The 21,718-nt window shown below is 45.2% G+C and overlaps 1 protein-coding gene across 1 annotated transcript in view; it reads right to left on the bottom strand.

The window, feature by feature from the left end:
- Slc25a43 (solute carrier family 25 member 43) overlaps positions 1–19,903 on the bottom strand; it is a 35,309-nt gene extending 15,406 nt beyond the window's left edge. The window contains exons 1-3 of the mRNA XM_051141665.1: positions 19,527–19,903; positions 12,528–12,769; positions 7,400–7,572 (exon numbers count right to left, since the gene is read on the bottom strand). Of these exons, the coding sequence (XP_050997622.1) occupies positions 7,400–7,572; positions 12,528–12,769; positions 19,527–19,801 (690 nt within the window). The 5' untranslated portion in view covers positions 19,802–19,903. The remainder of the gene's footprint in view (positions 1–7,399; positions 7,573–12,527; positions 12,770–19,526) is intronic.
- Between the last annotated feature and the right edge of the window lie 1,815 nt (positions 19,904–21,718).

The following is a 21,718-nucleotide window of genomic DNA, read 5'->3' as shown; positions in this document are numbered from 1 at the left end:
CTGGCTGGCTTTAAACTTGCTATGTAGATCAAGTTCTCCTCAAACTCACAGTGGTCCACCTGCCTCTGCCTCCTGACTGAGATGAAAGGGTTATGCCACTATGCTCAGCCTATTGTTTCTTCATCACGCTTAGTGCTGGCAGCGTGTTCTGGGCCAGAGTCTTAACCAGGCTTGGAGATCCAGATAGAAGAGCCAGGCTGTACCTGGGAAAGCTCAAGTTAAAATGTACAGAAGTGTGGAAAAGGAGATTTCAGGCAGGGTGGCATTCGGGTCTGTGAAAGCACACCAGGCAGAGGCATTTCATTCTACCTGGGCATACAGCTGACCCTTCCCCCGACCAGAAACATTCTCCAAACATGCACATGCATAAATTATTTACCTCTCCATCCTCTAGCATGCCAAGCAAGAAAAAGAAAAACAGAATAAAATGAGTGTAAGCCTGGTGAAGGAAGAGCTCAGGTGGCTAAACAAAACTTCGGATTATTGTCATTAATGTTCAGGAGAGTTCCAACCTGGTATGGTATTAGACAGACAGATTGTATGTAAGGGTGTCTGGATAAAAGCCTATTAAGACAACCAGGCACTCAGACAAAGGTGCTAGCCACTGTGGGTGCTGGGGAAAATTCCCTGTTCAGTTGGCTATCCACCAGACACCTGCTGTTGATTTACTTCGTGTTCGGCAGTGCCATGGAGAAAGTCAATGGAATGTAAATGTTACCATTAACTTTGTTCAGGTCATAGCAGCTCGGCTGCCCTGTATAAGTCCCTTGTGACAAATGAAGTTGATAAACCTGCTTGATCCCGTGGGGCAGACGGTTCTTATGGCTCTCTTCTTGATGAATTTTGTGATGTGTGCTTTACAGGGGGGAAAGAGACTTTAGGTGTTTCCTGTTGCTTCTGGCCCCTTATCTTTATAACTGAAAAGGATTCTGAGCTCAGATTGTGAGATTGCTACCTGTCATTGAGCTGTTGGCTCATGCCTTCCCATGGCTCAGATACTTTGCACTTACTACAATGCCACCTAGTGGCCAGAGAAGGTAATGCCATGTTTGAATTTAAAAGCCTGTGTTAACTTTTAAAAATTATAGTATGGACAAATTATCAAATGTATTAAGACATGAAAAATAATTTTGTCTAAGATTACATTTATTATGCTATTCATATGTAGATTTCAATCATATTTTACAGCACAATTCCCTTGCTTTTTTTTTAAACAACCTCCATGACTTTGCGTTTATATGAAAGTGTTTTCTGTTTTTGTTGTTTTCTTGAGGCAAATCTCAAACTGACTATGTAGATGAGGGTGACCTTGAAGCTTTGATCTTCTTGCCCCTGTCACCCAAGCACTGAGATTACAGGCGGGTGCTACCATACTCAGCCACGCATGCTATATCATGACACAGTATATATATGCGTTATCTAAAATGTTCCCACACAAAGGGAAAAATGATTAGGAGTGCACTCAAATTCTCACTCTCAATGTGTCTTCTCCTGGTTGGTGGTAGACTGTTATGGTGAGGTTGTATTCTAATGCAGACTGTAGTGTTGGCTAGAGTCTCCTAGAGGAAGTCATTGTTTTAGCTCTCAGAAAGACAAAGAAAAGCTGAAGATTTATGGAGAAGACCGAAATCTCTCAGCTTCCCATCCAGACATCACTGAACTCCACCTGAAACCCTCTCTGATGACTAGCCCTACCCCTAGGTCTCCAGGTCCTGTTTTTAGGTATGTCCGTTAGAGGTGGGTAGCTAAGCTCACCAAACTTGACACTAGAATAAGAGGTGAGAAAGGGCTGGAGATGCCTCTGGCAGTGTCTGTAGACCAGGCTGGCCTCAAACTCAGAGCTCCTGCATCCTGAGTGCTGGGATTAAAGGTGTGTGCCATCATCACCCATGAGAGAGATTCGTAAAGCCTGTGTGTGTGTGTGTGCGCGTGCGTGCGTGCGTGCGTGCGTGTGTGTGTGTGTGTGTGTGTGTGTGTGTGTGTGTTGCTAGAGATTGAACTAGAGCTCTGTACACATTGCGCAAGTGTCACACACTCAGCTTCATCCTTAGCCCTAGATGTAAGGTTTTTAGAAATGAGGCAAAACATTGGCTATTGTCATGCTTCCCATACTCTCTTCCTGTCCTTCTTCTCTCAAGCTCCTTCTCTCAAACTTCTTCTCTCAAGCTCCTTGAAATCTTTTTTTTTTTTAATGGTGTATTTTATAGTTTTGTGTGAAGGAGCGATTTTGCCTGCATATAGGTATGTGCAACATGTGGGCGCTTGGTACCTGTGCAGATAAAATGAAGAAACTGTTAGTCCTTGCTCTCACAAAACTGACATGAACTCTGGTGCCCCCTATTTGACCACTTCCCCTTGGTGGGGAGGCCTGGTGGCACTCAGAGGAAGGGGAAGCAGGCTACCAGGAGGAGACCTGTTAGGCTGTGGTCATATGGTGGTGGGGGGGGGGGCGGAGGTCCCCTTCTGTCACAGACCTAAGGGAGGGGAATAGGATGAAAGAGGGAGGGAGGGGGAATGGGAAGATACAAGTGAGGGGATAACAATTGAGATGCAATCTGAATAGATTAATAAAATAAATTTTAAAAAATGAAGAAACTTCCAACTCTCCAGCCACTTTTCTCAAGCTTTTTAAAAAAGTATCTTTTCAGCTGGGCATAGTGGCATATGCCTTTAATCCCAGCATTTGGGAGGCAGAGACAGGAGGATCACTGTGAGTTTGAGGCCAGCCTGGTCTACAGAGTGAGTCCAGGACAGTCAAGGCTCTTACCTGGCATGTGTGAAGTTACAGATTGTGTCAGCACCGACAAAAAAAAAAAAAAAAAAAAAAAAAAAAAAGAATTGTAGGGGCAGACCTTTAGAACAGAGAAACCCTGTCTCAAAAACCCAAAAACCAAAACCAGGGGAGAAAAAGTTATCATTTGAATATGTTAAAGGGGTTGGATTGTGGCAGTCTTGCATGATTAAACCTAAAAAAAAAAAAAAAAAAAAAAAAAAGAAGACTGAAACTAAAGGGGGAATACTTTACTGTAGTCCTGAAGAAAAGATGGGATATTTTACACAAGTTACTGTAAATTTGCACTGTGATATAATCCCAATCCTAAGCACAAGACCAATTTGACGTTTACCAGGAAGGACAAATGACTGCGAAAAATCAAGGAAATGTTGCAAAGAAGAGCGCTGTTAAGAGTGTGTTATAGAGCCAGGCGTGGTAGCGCATGCCTTTAATCCCAGCACTCGGGAGGCAGAGGCAGGCGGATCGCTGTGAGTTCGAGGCCAGCCTGGTCTACAAAGTGAGTCCAGGACGGCCAAGGCTACACAGAGAAACCCTGTCTCGAAAAACCAAAAAAAAAAAAGAGTGTGTTATAGAGACGCACTCATGGAAATGGGATGGTACTGATACAAGACCAGTCTAGAGGCCAACTGCGCAGTGCACTCAGCCCAAACACAGAAACCATAGGAAAACATGTGCTTACCATGTCACATCACAAAAGAGGCAAGAAAAGGAAGATTATTTTTAAATGGTGCCTAAGCGGCTGGCAAACTACAAAGTTTTTTGAATCTTTTTGTTTTATTTTTTAATTTAATTTTAATTTTATTAATTTATTCAGATTACAACTCAATTGTTATCCCATCACTTGTATCCTCCCATTCCTCCCTCCATCCCGCTTTCACCCTATTCCCCTCCCCTAGGTCTATGACCAAGGGGGACCTCCTCCCCCACTATATTGTCATAGGCTATCAAGTCTCATCTTGGTATACTGCTTATTCTTTCTCTGAGTGCCACCAGGCCTCCCCACCAAGGGGAGGTGGTCAAATATGGAGCACCAGAGTTCATGTCGTCAAGTGTTAAAGTTATAATAAAATGTATTGAAGGAACTAATAGGTGAATAATAATAGGGTTTAGGGGCTAGGGCCGTAACTCAGTGGCAGAGCCCTTGCCTAGCATGTGTGAGGTTACAGATTGTGCCAGCACTGACAAAAAAAAAAAAAAAAAAAAAAAAAAGAATTGTAGGAGTAGACGTTTAGAACAGAGAAATAAAGTTAGAAACAAACAAAATAAATCAAGAGCAAAAGTATATAGTTACATAAAATTTCAAAATATATACATCATGACACACAAACAGAGCTGGGAGAGAGGTGGTGTCTGCCTGTAGCCTCAGCAATTAGGAGACCCAGGCCAGAAGATTGCCACAAATTTTATGCCAGTCTGGTTACACTGTAAGCTACGGGCAAGCCTGGGCTTCACTGTGAGACTCTCTCACATTACCACATGAGCAGCGTTAAGCCAAATGTTAGAAAATATGCCATGGAAGAGAATGTGCAATGCATGGCAAAGGTTTAATATGCAAAGAGTTGTTATCAATCAGTAGGAAAAATAGGCAAAGGGCATGTAAAACTTATAGAGAAAGCTGGCCGTGGTGGCACACGCCTGTAATCCCAGCACTCAGAGAGGCAGAGGAAGGCAGATGGTTGTGTGTTCCAGGGCAGCCTGGTCTACAAAGTCCAGGGCAGCCAAGGCTACACAGAGAAACCCTGTCTCTGAAAAAATGGAAATACAATGGGCAACTGTGAAAACTGTGGAACCTCACTTGTAAACAATGAATTAGAGTTAAAGCAATGTAATACCATTTTCAGATACTGGATTCACAATGGCTTGAGAAGTGACAGTTGATGACAGTGACAGGAGATGGACCACTCTCCCTTACTGCTGGTACAAATAAAAGCCTCTAATTTTTTTGGAGTGTAAATTTCACTAAGAGCCAATATGGTGATGCTTTGATCCCAGCACTTGGGAGCAGAAGCAGGTGGATCTCTGTTAGTTCAATGCCAGGCTGGTCTAGGAGTTCCAGGACAGCCAGGGTTACATAGAGAGACCTTGTCTTAAAAGCAAACAAGGAGCTGGAGAGGTGGCTCAGAGGTTAAGAGCACTGACTGCCCTTCCAGAGGTCCTGAGTTCAATTCCCAGCAACCACACGGTGGCTCACAACCATCTATAATGAGATCTGTTGTCTTCTTCTGGTGTGCAGGAGTACATGCAGATAGTGCACTCATAAACAAAAACTACATACATAAATAAATTAATGAGTGATAGACAGGGAGTGAGGGGGGCATGGCAGCTCATGCTTAAAATCCAGTATCTTGCAGGCTGAGGCAGGAAGCCCTCAAGTTTGAAACCTTTCCAGGATTTCATGGGGAGATCAAAGCCAGTCCTGGCAACTTAAGGAGATCTTGGGACACACAAAAATATGTTAAGGGGAGGGGATGTAGCTCGGTGGTAGTAGCACACCAGTCTAACTCATACATATCCTTGGGTTCAGTCCTTAATACCTAAAAAATAGGATGCTTTAGATTAATTAGGTTTTGTGACCTGTAAGTCAATTTATAGGAATATAATATGCAAAACACAAGAGATTTCACTACAATGTTGTTATACTTAAAAACTAGAAATAGCAGGCTGGAGAGATGGCTCAGTGGTTAAGAGCACTGGCTATTCTTCCAGAGGGCCCAGGTTCAATTCTCAGCACCCACATGGCAGCTCTCAACTGTCTGTAATTCCAGTTCCAGGGGATCTGACATCTTCACACAGATATGTATACATGTAGGGAGGGGAAAAAAAGCCAGGTGAGGTGCTGCAGGCCTGTAATCTCAGCACTTGGGAGGCATAGGCAGGTGGATCTCTGTGAGTTTGAAGCCAGCCTGGTGTACAAAGTGAGTCCAGGACAGCCCGGCTACACAGAGAAACCATGTCTTGAAAAACAAAACAAAACAAAAAATTAGAAATAGCCTAGTTATTTAGAAACTGAGATTAAAAAAAAATTTCTAACACATTCATATGGTGAAATAACATTTGATAATTAAATACTTCATGGCCTGGAGCTGTATCTGCTATGAAATAAGTAAAAAAGCAAGTGACTAACTTTTATTTGTAGTCCAAACACAATTTCTAAAATATAGTGCATGTGTGTGTGTGTGTGTGTGTGTGTGTATGAACATGCATAGAAAAAAAACCTAGTAACTATTATAATCTATGGGTCTTGAGCTAAGGATAATTTCTTTTTTCTTTTCCCCCCTACTTTACTGTATTTCCTAACACTTCTACCACCACATGCACATTACTTTTTGGTTGTTGTTGTTTACTTTTTTTTTACACATTACTTTTTTATTGTGGCTAAACATACATAATGTGAAATCAACCACTGTAACTGTGTTTTACTATGGGCACTATTTTCTAAATCAGAAGGCATGTTCATTTTAAATGAGCAGCACTAAGCAGACTCTTTTGTGTACCTGCCCTGCGGTCACCAGTGTGGCAATGCTTCATCGGGACAGAGGCAGGAAAGAAGCAACCTGGACAGACGAGAAGTTTTGTGGATCGGGGTGGCAGAGTGGAGTGTCATCATGTCTGAAGACAGCACTGGCAAGTCAAGTTCCTTCAAGTTTTTTGGCACTGACCACACTGGCCAAAGGTCACTGTAGCAGGGAAACAGGAAGTGTGCGGGGGGGGGGGGGGGGGGGGGGGTGTAGCATTGAGAAACTAGAGAAACAAGTCAGAGTCATGTGGAGAAACCAACCAGTGGGATTACTCATTTCAAGTTGCATGCAAATGACCCTGAATTCATTTTCCCAAGAGCTTCAGGAACATGTAGGTCATATAAGAGAGACAAAGGAGGCAGACAAGCCAACGGACTGAGCAGGATTAGGGGAAGATGCCAAACAGTCAGTCCTGCTTGGATTCTGATTACTCAATGTGGGGCTGCAACGCCCTCATGTTATATAGCAACTGATCAGATTTGGTTTTGTTGATAAGAATTTAGGCTAAGCTAGTTCTTCCATTTGTAGCCTCTACCTTTTTGCTTTTGCCTTTGTGCTATAGATAACATATTTCCACAGGTAATTGTTAGGACAAGGCATGACCAGTTGTACCAAGAGAGCACCCTTTTGAAAATCACTGTCTTTCTGAGGTCCCTTGCTCAATGGTTCTTGGTTTATTTTAGTCTTGGCCCACCAGTTTTACTGAGGTAAGGCACAGCGACAAGAAAGAGTGCTATGTCCACCCCGTGGTAGCATCAAGAAGGTGAGTTAGCAGGTTGCATTCTGCAGTGTCCTTTTCTGATGTTGTAGGGAGGAGAGCCATAAGTGATGTATCCAGGGACCAGAAAAAAAAGGGAGACTCTTCTGGAAGCTTTACATAAAAAGAGGTATGGCCATTGCCTTAAGGCTCCGAGGTTAGCAGAGGTCTTAGCGACCTGGTATGCATAGTATTTGTTTAATTAACCCTGAGCTCTGGGATGGGTGGAATCTAGTGTTCTTTGTGGTTACCCAACTCCAAACCCATCAAGATAACCGCCTTCCCCCCCCCACTCCCCCCCAACCCCTGCCCCAGCCAAATGCTCCGCACCTGCATCTTTCTCTTGACAGTGTCAAAGGGAAAGGAGAGCGTCTGGCTCACAGCAGCAGCCACACAGATGTTGGCAAAGTTCTGCAGGTGAGAGAAGCGGTCCCGGGGAGCATTCCAGATGTTCTCCAGGTTCATGTAGACTAGAAGGGAGCCAGCAGAGAAGGGAACAGCACCTGGGAATCAAGAACAGGGAGAGGTTGCTGCCTGGGGGAACCACTGTCTGAAGCAAAGGAATGCCTATCGGGGATGCCCAAGGGGACTAGGAGGGGCCTGGGGCTGCTTAAAGCCCTTCCAGTTACCTAGCAAAAGGACATGTTCTGGGGTTGGAGTGACAACACCATAAGGTCAAGATATATGAACTGGTTCACTCAAGGTTGGTACATCGTACTGTAAATAAATTGTACATAAAAGAACTGTAAACACTAGTCACGGTGGCCCACGCTTATAGTCCCAGCCCATGGGAGGCAGAGACAGGAGGGTCATTAGTTGGTCAGGTTCATCCTGACCTACATATAACAAGGTTTATGGCCAGCTTGGGCTATTGAGTACATAAGACACTGCCTCGGACAGAAGAAAACAGCCTTTAAGTAGATGCTGAACTTGAGTTTGTGATACAGATGTTGAAGGGTTTGGGGGTGAAGTGCACTTGTGTTTGCAGTTTACACTGAAATCACCAAAGAAAAAAGATGGACTTACGAATGGCTCTGAGGGATGGATGCATACACATGTGACAAAGGAAAAATAGTAACTGAGGTATTATACAGTGAGTATGTGGCTATTTATATTTTTAAGAACTTTTCTGTGTGTTTGAGACACACACAAAAAAGGAGAAAAATGAGAAGAAACTTTGAGGGGAAAAGTCATTTCCATGGTACTGAAGAGATGGCTCATAAGAGCATCAACTGCTCTTGCTGAGGGTCAGTTGGCTCACAACCACTTGTAACTCCAGCTCTAGGGAGCCTGACATTTTCTAGCTTCCATGGGCACTGGCACTCATGTACACACCCCTACACCTACACACACACACACCTATACCCACCCCACCCCTCCCACAATTACAAAGAAAATAAACCTTTTCTAAAAATCCCTTCCATAAACCAAGTTAGTAGGCAGCACTTGATCTAGCATTGGAGGCCAGCAAGGGACTGCTGTCTGGTGAAGAAGGAAGCATTCTGTGAAAACTGTGCCCATGGGGGTTAGCTGACCTGGCTTAGATGTCTAAGGGCCTGGTTAGCATCATACACTGTGCATCCACCGCACCACCTTTTTAAAAACATTTCAGCATGGGTTCCAGTAAATTGCCTAGGTTGGTTTGAACTCTGTAGTCCACATGGGCCTTGAACTTTCACTTCTGCCTCCACCTCCTGAAGCTGAGGGGAGCGGATTCCAGACCTGACACGTCTATAGTTGTTTGGCTTAGGACAGATAACTTTTTTTTTTCCTTCAAGACAGGATTTCTCTGTGTAGGCCTGCCTGTCCTACTCTGTAGACCAGGCTGGCCTCGAACTCACAGAGATAAGCCTGCTTCTGCCTCCCGAGTGCTGGGATTATAGGTGTGCGCCACCACACAAGGCAAGGACTCTTAAAGTGGGTCTTGAGCAAAGGGGAGGGTCCATCAGAGGCTAAAGTGGAAAGGCAGTCTAGGCAAATGCTGTGCATGCTATCATGTACAGTGCGCATTATCTTTGGGAAACATACACATTTCTGTATGGCTTGAACATGAGAGCAGGTAGAGGCATGGCACTGGATAGGACAAGGTAGGGCAGAATGGGAGGGACCGGCTCTAAATGATCTGGAATGCCATAGGAATTCTGCCTTTCTCCCTTAGCTTTTAAGGATTGCAGTGGAATGAGGGCAGACCGTTTGGGAAGACCATCCCAGTCTGGCAGCAGTATTCAGGGCACATCAGGCATAGGACCACAGGTCAAAACACAAGCCTTCAGAGGAGTCTGAGTCCCTAGAGTCAGTAGGGAAGGTCATGGGGGTGGGGTGAGCTAGAGCAGAAGAGGTGGCTTGAAGAGGGTACAGACTTGTGCATTGAGAGAGGTCAAAGTGACACGGCATAGTGACTGAAGTGAAAACAGTGAGAGGAGGAGCCAAGGTGATTGCTGCGTTTCCATTAGTATGGGCCATTGGGAGAAAGGAAGGCAGTCCCACTTACTAGGGAACTTATTAAGAAGAGTAAGTTTCTTTAATCCCACCATGGAATAATGTATAAAAAAGCAAATAATTTCTAAGCCTTTCCAGGGTGCCACTATTCTCCATTTGACCCAAGTTAAATATTCTCATTACAATTACCTCAGATGAATACAAAATCTCAATTTAATCCTGACCCTGGTGAAATGAAATCTACTGCTTCGCATGAAGCTAAAACCCACTTAAAATTGTGTCAGATTGGATGACATCACCTATCCAAGAGATTCTCTTTAAAAAATAGAAGCACCAATAAATGTCTTTGTGTTCTAAAAAAACAAAACACAAAACCCAAAAAACAAAAACAAACACGCAAAACCCAAGAAGAATAAGTTTCAGGCATTCTTTGCACATACTTTTAATCCCAGCACTCAGGAGACACAGGCAGGCAGATCTCTGAGTTCGAGGGGACAACTGGATCTACAGAGTGAGTTCCAGGACAGCCAGAACTGCATAGTGAGACTCTGTCCTGAAAAAACAAAACCAACCCAATCAACCAACCAAAAGAAAACAAAAGAAGAGTAAGTTAGACAGCCCAGCAGAGTGGCACTCAGGAAGCTGAGGCCGGAGGATCAAGAGCTAAAGGGTGGTCTAGGTTACTTAATGAGACCTTGTCTTTAAAAAAATAAAAGTGAAACAAACTGTAAAATGTTAGCTATGAAGAAAAAGTTATGCTGTTCTATTGCTCAACATGGCGAATAGTTAATAACAATCTGTTGTACATCCCAGAGTAGCTAGAAAAGAGATTCTTGATAGGATAATGAGGGAACTCACCTCAAAGGAATGACGAATGCTTGAGTTGATGGATATGCTAAGTGCTCTGACTTGATCATTATGGAATATATGCACGTATCAAAATATCAAATGATAGCCCATAAATATGTACAAATATATGTCAATTAAAAATAAGAGGGCTGAACCAGGCATGGTGGCGCATGCCTTTAATCCCAGCACTCGGAAGGCAGAGGCAGGCGGATCGCTGTGAGTTCAAGGCCAGCCTGGTCTACAAAGTGAGTCCAGGACAGCCAAGGCTACACAGAGAAACCCTGTCTTGACAAACAAACAAACAAAAAAAAAAAAAAAAAAAAGAGGGCTTAGGGAGGGAGGAATGGGAGGATACAAGGGATGGGATAACAATTGAGATGTAATATGAATAAATTAATAAAATATATTTTTTTAAAAAGAGGGCTGGCTGGGCATGATGGTGCACGCCTTTAACCCCAGCATTTTGGGAGGCAGAGGCAGGCAGATGGCTGTGAGTTCGAAAACTCTACAAAGCGAGTCCAGGACAGCCAAGGCTAACACAGAGAAACCCTGTCTCGAAAAACCAAATAAATAAACAAATAAATAAAAAATAAGAGGGCTGGACTGGAGAGATGGCTCAGCTGTTAAAGGCTAGGTTCACAACCAAAAATAAGAGGGCTGCAGAGATGGCTCAGTAGTTAAGAGTGCTGTGGTCTTGCCAAGGACACACGTTTGGTTCTCAGCACCTATATGAGAACATCCATCTAGTGCCCTCTTCTGAATTTTTGGGCACCCACACTCCTGAGCACACACTTCTGCACACAGATATCTATATCTATATATCTATATAGATATAGACATGTGATTAAAAATAATAAAAATATTTTTGTGGGGGAAGGAGAGTTACATTCTTTCAAGAGTGTGGCCCTGGCAGGTGGACAATGATCCTGAGGACAATCCTGTACCCACAAATATATATATGTATATGAGTGGCCCAGATTGGACTGGGTAGGTTATTAATGAAGAAGACATGAAGCTGAGAAGGGGCCAGGGTGGTGAACGGAGTTAGGTGAAGGAATTAGTGGTGGAGTGGGGGTGAATATGATCAAAATACATTATATGAAATTCACAAGGAATATTATATTAAAAAGTGGTGGTGCACGCCTTTAATCCCAGCACTTGGGAGGCAGAGGCAGGGGGATCTCTGTGAGTTCGAGGCCAGCCTGGTCTACAGAGAAAGTTCCAGTACACAGAGAAACCCTGTCTCAAAAAACAAATAAAAAAAACCAACCAAACAAACAACAACAACAACAACAACAAAAACCCCCTAAAAGTAAAGATTAAAACTGTGAATGAGAAATTGTAGGCATAGCTTCTGGAAAGTAACTAGTGTCCAGTGAGCACCCCTACGAGGTTAGCATTGTTGTTAAAGATATTTTAAAGTATACTTATGCTCGTTGAAGCTGCTAGCTTCAGATGGCATCACCTAGAGAGGGGATGCAAGGGAAGAGAGCCAATGTAGAAGGCTGCGATGGTGACATGTGCCTGCAGTCTTAGTACACTGGAGGCAGAGGTGGGAGGATCACTGCAGGTTTGAGGCCAGCCTGCTCTATGTAGCCAATTCCAGTCCAGCCAGGGCTAGAGTGAGACCCTTTCTCTAACGGACAAACATAAACACCAACAGAAAAAGAAAGCCAGTATAGAGGGTAAGAATAAGCTGAGGGGGCATCCTGAAGAACAAACATAAACAAGCTGGCAGTGTCAGATGACTTAGAAGGGGCCAGGCATATTGGATAAGAAAGATAGGCTGGAGAGATGCAAAGACACCCAGAGGACAGTGGTACCCTAGAAGCCAAGTCTCTAGAGGACAGATGACTAATCTCATTTAGTACTACATAGATGGATTAAATCCTTCTGCATTTGGCAAACAGAGGCCTTGTGTATGTGTAGCTTTGTCAAAGGCTACAAATATCATTGAGCTCCTGTTGTGCCTGCTGAGGGGTACTACACTGAGGACTCCTGTCAGGCAGGCAGTCCTGAGGGTGGCTTGGGACCCAGGCTTTTCTGAGTCACTTGCATCACTCAGTCTACAATCTTGCGGCCTCTAAAATTGATTTAAGTATTCACGAAGGTACAAAATATCTTCGTGTGTCAAAAAGAGCCTTTTCTTAGGTGTCAAGATCCACCTTACCTAAAACAGTGAGGGACACCCCTCGGTAAAGGGCCAGGAACCCTTCTTGTTGATAAATAGTAGAGAAGGCATGGATAAGCCCCCTGTAAGATGGTTCCAGCATGTTCTGCACAATCAACCGGGTTTTGATGAGGTCTGTAGGGTATGTGACAATCGTGGAAACCATGCCTGCGAGACTTCCAGCCACAATGGAGCTCCACTGAGAAATATGGCCCAGGTCATCCATGAAGAGCACAACAAACCTGAGGGGAAACCAGAGAAAGCCCAAGATATGAGCTCTGGACTGTGCTAGCATGCTCTACAGCTTCAAGTTTTTCCTGGCATTTGGAAGTGTTTTACAATGCATCTTACTCAGGGTTTCTATAGCTGTGAAGAGACACCATGACCACAGCAGCTCTTTTCTTTTGGGAATGAATGATTTATTTTTATTTTATGTGCATCGCGACTCTGGCGAGTTGTTTGTGTATGCAAGGGTGTCAAATCCCCCCTCCCCATGGAACTGCAGTTACAGAACAGCTGTGAGCTAGCTGCCATGTGGGTGCCGGAAATTAATTTATTAATTTTCCCCTGGAAAAGCAGCCAGTGCTCTTAACTGCTGAGCCATCCATCTCTCCAGCCCAAGACAACGACTCTTATTAAGGCAAACATTGAATCGGGGCTGGCTTACAGTTTCAGGGGAAGCATGGCAGCACGCAGGCAGACACGGTGCTGAAGAAGGAGCTGAGAGTTCAACACCTTCATCTGCGGGCAGCAGAACTGACTATGAGCCACACAGGGCTTAGCTTGAGCATAGGCGAGCTCAGAGCCCACACCCCCACAGTGACGCACTTCCTCCCACAAGGCCACACCTCCTAATAGTTCCACTCCCTCTGGGCCAAGCATTCACATACACGAGCCTATGGGGGCTGTTCCTGTTCACACCACCATCACACAACATGAAAAATATCATACAGTTACACTGGGATTACTGAGTGGTAATTTTTATTTTTTATTTATTATTATTATTATTATTTTTTTGGTTTTTCGAGACAGGGTTTCTCTGTGTAGCCTTGGCCATCCTGGACTCACTTTGTAGACCAGGCTGGCCTCGAACTCACAGCGATTCGCCTGCCTCTGCCTCCCGAGTGCTGGGATTAAAGGCGTGCGCCCGGCTGAGTGGTAAATTTCAATTCCACCATCATAGAATGCTAGCTGGCTATAGGCAAGAGCTGTCCAGCCTCTGATCCGGATCTTTCTCAAACTCTTCCTGCTCCACTTTCAGGATTTTCTACCCTCTATCGGAATAGCCATTGAGCTACATTTCCAGCCCGTGGGCTGTGAGTGTAGCGAAGCATCTGGCAGTTGCTACACTGGAAGGCAATCTGTCCATCCTCTTGAAAGGTAAAAGGGATAGGATTTCCTGAAATGCATGAAAACAGACATTTCCCTCTCCTCTCTCACTGGGAATAGAAGCCAGAGTGTTGTCCACACTAGGCATACGCTTCTGTTACTGAGCTACACCCTGAGTTTTGAGCCCAATAGGCCAAGCCAATATCAATGTTAATGGTAGCCACTGGGCTTTGGCTAGTTGCCGACTGCCCCTGCATCCAGTTAGCTGATTAGGCTATAACGAATAACCAGCTAACCTATAACCAGTTGGCTGGTTGGGTGACCAGACTGCTACCAATCAAGTTGTTTTCTATCCCTTGCTTTTGTTTTCCTAGAAATACTGTCTGATTGTCATGTGGAAGGGCCTTGGAAACTCCTTGGTTTGGGGAGATGTCTGATTGAAGAATAGTGTTTGGTTTCATTTTGCTCAAAATGCTCTGCTAAATTTAGTCTAAAGAATTAGTTTCCTTTATAATGATAACTATAAGTGAAGTTGCTGTTTCAGTAGTTACAAAAAAAAAAAAAATGGACAAAACAGTGACAAGATATCCACTGTTCCCCCAGTGGAGTACCATCATATCAAATGATGCAGAGAATATGTGTGGACACTGATACCCTCACTGTTTCTTTTGCAGTATCTGGTAAATTTGGAGAAACACAGGTCTTTACCCTGTAATTCCATTTCTTACAGCTCTACACGTGACGACACACTACAAACATTTCTTATAAGAATGAGAAGCTCCAACAATTCAATGTCAAAATGTGAGTGCACCCCTCCACATTAACAAAGATATTGTGGGACTGGTGTTGTAGGTCTGTAATTCCAGCACTTGGGAGATTAAGACAGGAGACTCTTGAGTTTGAGTCCAATCTGGGCTACAGAACAAGTTCAGGGCCAACCTAGTACATAAAAAGAGACTGTCTACAAATGTAAGGACCAGAAAAACTCCATTTTGAAAAAGAAACTCCATTTTGTGTTAAATCTGGCCAAGCGCTGAACCCAGATTCCAGAAAAAACACAAACTAGTCTAAACAGAAAAATATTCCCTAGCAACACAATCAGCTCACCTTGGGAAAGTCCAGATATACTCTCTGCTGGTCAAGCTGACCAGGGGGTGGTCTGGCACATAGCAACAACCAATTAGGACAAACCGGGCCAAAGTTCCTAACGCTCCTATGACTACTTCAACCAATCGTTTCTATACGCCAACTTGCCCCTACACCTATTACCCAACTATGAACCACCAAGGCTTGTAACTCCCTGCTTGCCACTTTTCTGCCCAGATGCCATCCAATCACATACTGTAAAACCCATTTCTTTGTCTAAAACCTATAAAATCTCCTTTCTACTGGGACTCTTCCCTGTATCTGCTGTGTCAGTGCGTAGGAGATGTGTCCCGAGTTCAAACCTGCAATAAAGACTTCCTTGCAATTGCATTTGGACTCAGCTCCTAGGTGGTCTGTTTGGGGAGTCTCTCAAAATTTGGGCATAACACAAATAGTATGTAAAGTGTGGATGGCAGGTATATGAGTGTTTGACCAAGTATTCTTTGTATTCCTCAGTAGGTTTGCAATTTCATTAAAAGTACTTTGCATGGACTTTTACAAATGCAAGCCACACCAACCAAGGACAATGCGTGCAGTCATCATCAAACCCCTACCCAGATCTAGCCAAGGGACAGGACATTCTCCACAGTTAAGTGGAGAGTGGGGACTGACTTTCACACGAACTCTGGTGCCCTTTATTTGGCCATGTCCCCTTGATGGGGAGGCCTGATGGCACTCAGAGGAAGGATAGCAGACTACCAAGAAGAAACTTGATACCCTAGCATCATATTCAAGGGGAGGAGGTAACCCTCAGTCACAGTCATAGGGGAGGGGAATGGGGTGAAAGCGGGAGGGAGGGAGGAATGGGAGGATGCACGGGATGGGATAGCAATTGAGATGTAATACGAATGATTTCATTTTTCAAACTAACTCAGCGATCTGCTCTAATCTCCTGGCTTCTCATTTTCTGGCTTGTCCCGTCTTCACTTGAGTTCTCTCTCTACAACCCATCTCTCTATTGCTGTCCCGGTAAAACTGCCTCTTAAGTAGCTTCCCTTCCTCTGTCTTCTCATGAGAGTTGGATGAATCCTATTCTGTCAAATCTTCTCTGGTTCATCACCGTTTCTTCCACTCAACTAGACATCACTTTCAAACATGGGCACTTCCCTCTACAAACTAACTTTACCTTTGATTGGGATTAAAGGCATGTACCACCATGCCTGGATCTAAGCTTTTCTGTACCTTATACTTGATTTCTACCTGGCTGGCCACGAACTCAGATCTGCTTGCTTCTGCCTCCTGGATTAAAGGCATGTTTGTATTCCACCTGGATCACACAGACCTAGAACATCTTTGGAGATGATCTCTTGCCAGAGCAGCCATGTTCTGAATTAGCACTCTTCTACATCCACCTGCCTCTGCCTCCCAAGTGCTGGGATTAAAGGTGTGTGCCAGCACTGCCAGGCAGTTTCATCTTTTTCTAAATGAAGGTGATAGATCAAAGTAGCTCCATTTTGTTTCAAAACTCCCATTCTGTATTTGGGTGACCTACTCCTGAACTCTGGATCTAGAAAAACCCATAGAAGATACACTTGGCACAGAAATATAGAATCACCAATCAGCTGGAAAACAGAAAAGCACTACAAGTCCAGACTCCCCCAGATCTCCCAAGAGTTATTCTTAGAAGTTAATCATCAGTGGTTTGATACCGGACTTGTACCCGACGAATACCAATTAGTTCGAAGAACAATCAATCAGATGCTTGCCAAGCTAGAAAGCCACTTACCTGCTTTCTCACTTATTACAACCTACAAAAGTCCTTTCCTATTTGTATTCAGGGCTCACACCTGATCCACTGCGTCAGTGATTGTGTGAGCCAGTTTAAGCTGAAAATTAAGAGACCCTTGCGTGTTTGCATTCATATCGGTCCTAGTGTTCATTGGGGTTTCATTAAAAGCCGGCACAACAAAAGCACTCCCAGCTCTTTGGCTCTCAAACATCCCGTGGAAGGGTAGGTTTGCTAATGGTTTTTTTTTTTCCTGGCATATTGTTTTCTTTCTGAAAATGGAGAGAAAACATTCCAGTGAATGACAAGGTATAGTTAGAAAGGCGGATTCATCACGAAGCCATCTAGCCGACATCAAGAGATGTCTTGATGGTCATGGCTTATCGCCGTATCCATTTGTTTGCACGCTCTCCTGACCATGAATTTGTAAAACAAGTGGCTGGGAATAACAATACCCTCTGATCATCGGCTGGAACAAAATATGCAGAGTACCCAGTAAATGGAGTGGTTTTAAAAAAAATGTCCACAATTAAAATGACAGAACTAGAACCTAGTCTACCTAATTCTCTGCTCTTCTCTCACTTCTGTTCTGTCACCACCCCGTTTCAGACACTCTCAGCTGCCGCGTGGCATGGCTGCATGGTGTGACAGGCTCCTGGCTGCTCCTATCACCCAGAGTCTTTCTCCTCTCCCGTCCTACTGTGCCACCATGAGACAAGCACCCTCCTTGATTTTTTTTTTTTTACCACAGCACATCCCCCACCCTGCTAAATATTTCCCACAGCCACCCTCACATCCCAAGCCTGATTTTGAAGATCTCATTCCAACCTGCTTTTCCAGCCGGTTGTGCTGCATGCCTTTCCTCTTCTTGGCCTGTGCTGACATTACCTGCCACGCCTCATCTCTGCGCATCAGATTCCTACTCCTTCTCCCAATGCCAGACTCAGAGATTTTGTTCTCCTCTGTGAAGCCCTTCCATCTTCTCATCCGCTCAACCAGAAGTATATGTACATTTCTATAGCATTTGGTTCACAGCAGTCACATGGCACCTCACATGATATGTTTGTGGACTGAGACATACCAGTCTTTTTTTTTTTTTAAACTACTCTAGAAACTGAAGTAGGGGACCATACCTCTTTCGTCCTTTCTTGTCCCAGCTTCGCATGCGTGGTGCTCACTTTCTGTGTCCTAACAAATGTCAAATGACTGCAGCAAGAAAGGTGGCACGATGTCCAACAAAACAATGAGGGTTAGAATCAGAAGGCCAGCTGGTAGTGCTGTCACTGACTTGAGGTGTCCCCAGGGGGAGCTTACTTCTACACTGAAAATGGCCATAGTGCTTCCTGTCCTCGGGAGGCAGAAGTGTCAAAGCCAAATGATGTAAAGGGATAAGAAGATGGTTAAAAGAAAAGCCTTGCCGCTAGACTCGGGCTTGGAAAACCTGTTCCCTCCCCTTGCTCCTTTGAACACATTCTATTTTATGCAAGGAAAGATTTCCCTGCCACTTGGTGGAGGGAGAAGAGGGGGAACTAGGGAGAAAGTGAATCATTAAAACTCAAGACTGCAGGCCAGATATTGCTGGGGGAAACAGTGAAGGCCGGCAGGAGCCACAAGAGCGCTGGCCTCGAACACTTTAAAGGTAACGATGATTCCATTCAGAGAGTCAATTACTAGGCAAGCCTCCAAGCTCTGGCCTTTCAAGTAACAGTGTCAATGACTCTCAGCCAAGGCTGAACTATGTGGTTCTGACTGACTAGTTCTTAGGCCTGGGAATAGAGAGCTAGAGCACCCCCACTAGCCTCCTTCAAGGCCCGGGGTTTCACTTCCACCGCAGGAAACAAAGCAAAACAAAACAAAAAGTAGCCTGAGCAGCTCCTCCTGCCTGTCCACTGCTTGTCCAGTTCAGAGCCAAGGCCAGCCTTTAGAGCTGGCACTGTGCCTACTAAATGAGGGACATAGGGACCAGCGTCCCCAATGGAGAAAAAAGCCTCCCGACTCTGCTGGAGGAGTTGCCATTGCCCGCTTGGCTTTCTTATTTAGGTTTCCTTTCCAGCTCTCATGCAAATATCCTTGCGCTCTTAAGGTCACTCACTTGCATCTGTCATTTGCATCTTTAGCTCTTACCCTCAGGAGCAGTGGGTGATGTGGGAGAAGGCGAGAAAAGTCCACAGGGTGAGAGATCAGCGAGCAGCTGGCAGTGAGGAAAACTTTAGGCTGAGGAGACAGGGCCTTGCTGGGGAAAAGGATGCTAGAGGTCTCATTGGAACCCAAAGGCAAGTTAGGCTGAGTTTGGAGCTGGGAATGGTGGGCAGGAATCTTTTTGACGCAACAGATTGGTCTCTCTTCCTGTACTGTACTTACTCCTTAGGACACTGGTCCCACGTCTTACATACAGTCAAGAGCTGTCTCTCCTAAGCCAGCAAAAGCACATTTCTAAGTGACTGGACACTGAGACCTCTTCTCCTTGGGAAGCCTTTTCGTTTTGTTACCCCCAGATCTCATTTGCTAATTCTGCCTCCTCCCCTTGTTCCTCGCAGAAAGACTCAAGATTTCAGGACACTGCCTTTTGCAGGATAGGAATCTCAAGAGCTGGTGAAAAACTGCTACTGTGCTTTAAGGGGCCACACTTACAGCCTTGTACCCCAAGGCCCCAACGGGAACCTCCCACCCCCACCCCCACCCCGCTTTCCGGAAGGAAGGGAGGCTGGGACCTCTTAGGATTCCCAGTGCTGGCAGCAGGGTGGTGGTTCTGCCACCGAAGTCCGACCTCCCGCCCCCTCCCGCCGGACTCTTCTTACTTTCGGTAGGCTGCTAGCTGCACCACGCTGCAGGGGAAGAGGCGCAGGCACGCCACGCCATTCCCTTTCCACAGGGCCCTTGGCCCCTCGGCCAGCCATACGCGGCGTCCGGTGGCCCATAGCCCCCGGGAGTGGCCGCGCGCCACACCGACCTGGGCCAACACAGTGGCAAGCTCCAGGGGAGCAGTGAGGCTGAGGCTGACTGCACCCGCCAGTCCTGCACACAGGAGCCGCTGGCTGCCGGTTAGCCGGCCATCCCGCCTCCACGTAGCCATTCAGACCCAGCCCTGAGCCGGCCACCTCGTGGCTGGTGCCAGGGTCTCGCTGGGCCACCGGTAGATCGGTCCAGCCAGGCCCCGCCCGGGTGGGGCGGACTCGCGAGATGAACAGAGGAAGCCAGGCTCACACCCCAGCAGTGCCTCAGGGCTAGGGTGGGATCAAAGGCGACTTTCTCAGGTATCTGAGGCATGCCCAGTCTTTGTGTATTTGCAACGCAATAGACAAGACTGGAACTTCCATTTTCTGTGCCTCTGTTTTTTTCAAGGCCTAGCCAGCAACACTTGTTTCCTAGGTATTCCCAGGTCCCTTGCTGCTTCTCTGTCCCTTTCCACATTCTGTCTCCTCCCCGCTCCCAACCCACGACTGTCTTTTATCAACCTCTTTTATTTTAAATCCCAACTTAAAGTTTGTGCAGAGTGCAGAAAGGACAGACCGCGAATAACCACCACAGCTGCTACCTAGCAGATACTTAGAAACCAGCTTTTCGCAGATACGGCCTCATTTGGAAACTATAGGTGTGGGTAGTACTTGGGCTTTGGAACCTACCTGCTTTAGAATCCTTAGCCCTGCAGATGACCCGCCATAAGAGAGTAGGGAAGTCACTGGTTCTCTTTGGGCATCAGTTGCTTCAACGGTACTATGAAGATGGTACTTTCTAGGAGTTACTGTGAAGATTAAATGAACACTGATTGGGATCGGTTTGTATGTGTTACATATGAGGTTATGATTACATACTAACTACCTTATAGAAGAGGAGACTAAGACACAGAGACACTGGCTCAAGGCTAAGTGTCCACTCCATGCCAGAATCAAGGTTCATACATAGGTCAGTTTTAGGTCTATATCTACTCAGGGCCACACACAAGTATCAGGTAGTATAACAGCGGTGTGGACATTCAGTGATTTTGTTAGGTAAGGAATGAGACAAGAAAGGTAAAAAGGTGGCCAGAAGCTAAGAGGGACTTTTTTTTTTCTGAGACAGGGTCTCTCTGTGTAACCTTGGCTGTCCTGGATGTAGACCAGGCTGGCCTCGAACTCACAGCGATCCACCTGCCTCTGCCTCCTGAGTGCTGGGATTAAAGGTGTGCGCCACCACATCCAGCCACAACTTTCCAACTTTATTTCTGTTTTTAAAAGGACACAATAACAATTACAAGGGAAGGGACAGTTTGCAAACACTCTGTTAATGTAAGGCACCCCAGGCTGATAGCTGCCTTTAGGTTTGCATTTTATTCTTTATATTGATTATCATGATGCTAATGGGACTTTTTCTTTTTAAGTTACAGTCATCCAAGCTGGCTCATACTAACTGTTCATATTCATGGGACACAATATAATATCAGAACATGTGCCACAGGAATGTCAGGTTCTTGGCTCACCTCACTACTGAGAAACTGGGGAGATGGTTCTCTGGGTAAAGTGCTTGGTGGTCAGGCAAGAGGATGCCCATGTCAAAGCTGGGCAGAGTGGCCATGTCTGTCTGAAATAGTGCACTCCAGGTTTGGTCAGTGAATTAAGACAGAATTGCCTCAAAAATTAAGCTGGTGGTGTCAGAGGGATGGGGGGGGGGAGTAAGGAAGGAGGAAAATGTCAGAAGGGAACCAACTACTATGTGTGTTTAGAATAATTAAGTAAAAACAATACATTGAAAGATAAGGAAACCAAATAAATAATGAAGACAGACAGCCGGGCGTGGTGGCACACGCCTGTAATTCCAGCACTCGGGAGGCAGAGGAAGGCAGATTGCTGGGAGTTCGAGGCCAGCCTGAACAGCCAAGATAACACAGAGAATCCCTGTCTCAAAAAAACAAAAAAAAAAAAAAAAAAAAAAAAAAAATGACAATGATCCAAGAAGAGACTTCATGTTGACCTCTGGACTCCATATGTATGCACTGGCATACATAAGCTTGTTT

This window comes from Acomys russatus, chromosome X (assembly GCF_903995435.1).
Source record: "Acomys russatus chromosome X, mAcoRus1.1, whole genome shotgun sequence".
Lineage (NCBI taxonomy): Eukaryota > Metazoa > Chordata > Mammalia > Rodentia > Muridae > Acomys > Acomys russatus.
Note: the sequence above shows the minus strand (reverse complement) of the source record. Positions and strands in the feature narration are given on the sequence as shown.